The following is a 3,897-nucleotide window of genomic DNA, read 5'->3' as shown; positions in this document are numbered from 1 at the left end:
TTTTAATGCTGTCATATTTTCTTATTTACTATTTTATCACTCAAATATGTTGTATGTAAAATTTTATGTTACTTTCTTGGAGTATAATAAATCAAAAGAATAAGCAAAGAGTGATTTAGTGATGGATGCAGCATTTTTTTCTTTCCTCATTTTCTAATATGCAGAGACACCTTTATTAAGCCACCCATGTTAGAGCTGATAAATATTGGTGTATTATTGAATCACACACAAGTGGGGATTTTTATGCTGGCATGCTCGAGCCTGATCTTTCTAAGTGAAGGCAGCAACTCATATTTTTCATTTTGATGCGAAGACTATTTAAGACAAATATTTTCTCAATAAAACAACTTTCAAATAGACCTATATCTCTTTATATTGTAAAGTAATTTAAAATGTCATATACAATTTTTATTTGCAAATTTGAGGTACTTGAACTTATATGAATACTTGACTAAATGGTTACATTCCACCACTGTAGATCACCAAGGCTCATCATAGTGGTTTATCTGCAGTATGTGACTTATTGTCATTATTATTGCTGCTGTTGTTAATATAGCATTCCTAGATGAGTTTAGAGGACCAATCATCGCCGCCCGTTCTGCCCTACGTCACGTGACCAGGTCTCTAAGGAGCACGCTCTGGAGAGGGATCCATGACGCCACAGAGAGGAAGTAAATCCCTCTTGTCCTCAAATTAAATTCCCTTGAACATGAAAAAACATGTATTGCATTGAATGAATGCATTATAGTCGCACATGTGATATTAAAGTGCCGTTTACAACATAAAAAGCTGATTCTTTAAAAGATAAATCCGATAATTTCATGTTTGTACACTTTCTTCCTGATTGAGCGTCGACCATCACGTCAGTGATGCTTTTATTTTGAAGGCTGTAGCCGGAAGTATTTAAACGTTGTATTTTTAAGTTTCAGCTTTACTTACGTTGAATTGAGAACATTTGAGTGGAAACAGGAGGAATCAGACGACAGGTGAGTGTTACTGGGTTCTTACTCAAATTTCTTGAATTGTTAGGATCTTTACTTTCTCCGTTTGATTACGGTCGTCATAAAGTTAGACTGAAAACTACAGATAATACCTCAACAGGTAACATAGTTTTAACGTAAAGTTACTTCTGACCTGCCAGCGTTAATGGTAACGTTAGCTTAAATTTCAAATCCCAAATGTTAAGGCATTATTCTCCAACTCTTGTGAATGACATTTCTGACTTGGCATTACCCTCAGACTGTAGTACTAACTGGAATAAATGCAGTAATTTCGTGTCATGACTTCTGCAGTCATTGATTACACTGATTTTTATGTCCTTAGTATTAATTACGATTTTATGTAGCTAGCATTAACCTCAGAGTTAGCATAGCCTTGGTAACGCCAACTTCAGTAGGTGGGATGAGTGTCTTTTTGAAATAGATCGAAATAGATAGAAATGTAGTAATCATTTCATTTACTCCCAACTAGTCATGTACTTGCGACATGCAGTTTTTGCAGAGGGGTTACCTGTCTGTCCTGCAGAACCTGTTCACACCCGTTAAATCACTGGTATCCTGAAACTAGTTTTGACTTCCCTCCAGAAAGGGCTACAGGTTTCATGTCAACATCAGGGGGAACTCACCCTGGATTAAACCCATTTAATCACACCAACATACTGCAGGTTTAGGTGGTTAAACACTACACTTTCCTCTCAATTTTGTCAGAAACATGAAATGAAATACATGAGAGAAAATATGCCTGCATAAAGAAATCTCGACCTTATACTTTTTGGCCACTATACACATCTAATTCACTGTCTTACTGTGAGTTTCAAGCAAAGATAGAGCCAGAAATACTTTAGAGAGGTACAGAAATGTTTGCTGAAAGCAACACATGAGGAACTAATACAAGCTAGATTGTTGTTTTGTCATTTTCTTTTGTGAAAGGTAGCAAATGAGTACAAGATGTGACATAATTCAAGATTAATTTTTCACTTCTATTTTTTGGATAACTGGAATCAAATTGTCTTTTTGTTCCAAATAACTCCCATAACTATCATACATCTACCCCAGCTTCTTTAATTACATCCTATCTGCACATTAAGTAATCCTGCTTGTGTACTGTATGTCCTCTCTCTAGAGAGATGTGGTGGGTGCTGTGGGTGCTCGCTGCCTTGCTGGCTCTCTTCTGCTGTCTGGATGTGTGGTACTTCCTACGGGTCGCTGCTGTGATTCTCCGGGCCTGGTTCCAGCCTCCAATCTGGGATGTCACAGCAGAGCAGACCCTTACAGGCCGGGTCACATCCCATGACATCGACATGTGCCACATGAACAATGCTCGTTACCTTCGGGAGTGTGACTTTGCCCGCTTCTCTCTCTACATGCGAAACGGTGTGTTCAAGGCAGTGCGGGCGCTCAGAGCATCGATGGTAGTGGGCGCCACCACCATCCGTTACCGCAGAGCTCTGTGTATAGGCGAGGGCTATGAGCTGCGGAGTCGCATCGTCACCTGGGATGACAAAGCCTTTTTCCTGGAGCAGAGATTTGTGTCAACAAAAGATGGGTTGGTGTGTGCCGTCATGTACTGCAAGCAGAGTGTCATACGCAGCAGTCCAGACAAGATCATGCAGCACCTGTGTAAGCGGAAGGTAAGGAAGGGATGATTAAACACACACAATTTCCACCAGAAAGGAAATAAAAAGTCCTTTGATAATTGAAGGATGTTGAATCCATGGTTTACTCTTTGCAGGTGGAGTGCCCTGAGTTTCCAGAGGACCTTCAGCACTGGGTCAACTTCATCTCTGCCAGCAGCCAGGCCCTCAGGGCCGAGAGTGGACTAGACGAGAAGAACAAATGAGGCGCTGCATGGGCAGCTTTTACAACTGGCTTTTTGTAAACCAGCTAATTTACCAGCTCAGGATTGAAAAGCTCTCTGAGAGAGACACTTGTCTTCTGTTCACAATTACTTGCCTTAAACACACTTGTGCCTACATTCTGAAACTACTCTAATAATTACATATGTCAAAGACTGGAAGAACTAACACACTACATTGGTTGGAGGGGCTGAAAACAGATGACTTATTCAGTAATGGGAAAGTAATATGATTGTATAAAGTGTATCTTGTTGTATGATGGCAGCAATAAAAGCAATCTATTTTGAAGTCCTATTGATGCACTTTTATGCCCTCACTATGCATATAGACTCAGCTGTGCAGAGAGCCTCACACAAGACAGGAGTTTAGTTTGAATTTTTTACTGTAAATAAAGGTGAAACTATGAAAACAGTATAAAACACAGCAAAATCTATGATCATTGAAGTGCATGTTTTTCTGATTTGCAACAACTAACAAGAATTTGACAAAGGTGTGAAAATTAATAAGTACAGTAACAAGAAAACTGGGCTGACTGTCACATCTGTAATGGAATATGCCAGGTAGAACTGATCACCTGAGACAGAGCAACATTAATTAATCAAGTCAACAGACTCCACCAGAGAAATAACATTAACGGCAGCCAGAAAGTAAATGAACATTTAGCTATGTTACATTAGCAACACATTAGATTAAAGATGCCTGTCAATATTTGCTTGGCCATAGATCTGACAAAAGGCAAAGGGATGTTCAACAGAAACCAACTGTTGGTGGCAAAATATACCAACTTTTGGCTGAGCTCTTATATTGTTTTTCATTTATGTGACAATACACGTATAAAACTGAGCTTTTACTGTTCTCTTTTTTCAGTAACTGAACTAGACAGCACAAACTTCAAAAATCTTTGATGTGTCTGAGAAGCAAAAGAAACACATTCAAGACTAAAATTAAAGTTGAATAAAGTAATTAATGATAATAACTTAATAATAAATAAGCATAAGATAACAAATAAATTACAGATTTTAAGTCATATTATTTTAATGGAA

The 3,897-nt window shown here is 38.4% G+C and overlaps 1 protein-coding gene across 1 annotated transcript; it reads left to right on the top strand.

The window, feature by feature from the left end:
• Positions 1–966: 966 nt before the first annotated feature.
• On the top strand, positions 967–3,146 carry LOC139296748 (protein THEM6-like). The gene is made up of 3 exons (XM_070919247.1): positions 967–986; positions 2,122–2,629; positions 2,731–3,146. Exons 2-3 carry the CDS (start codon positions 2,126–2,128, stop codon positions 2,836–2,838), a joined length of 612 nt encoding a protein of 203 aa, XP_070775348.1. The 5' UTR covers positions 967–986; positions 2,122–2,125; the 3' UTR covers positions 2,839–3,146.
• The last annotated feature ends 751 nt before the right edge of the window (positions 3,147–3,897 follow it).

The sequence above is a fragment of the Enoplosus armatus genome, chromosome 14 (assembly GCF_043641665.1).
Source record: "Enoplosus armatus isolate fEnoArm2 chromosome 14, fEnoArm2.hap1, whole genome shotgun sequence".
Taxonomy (NCBI): domain Eukaryota; kingdom Metazoa; phylum Chordata; class Actinopteri; order Centrarchiformes; family Enoplosidae; genus Enoplosus; species Enoplosus armatus.
This window is presented reverse-complemented; position numbering and strand designations above follow the sequence as displayed.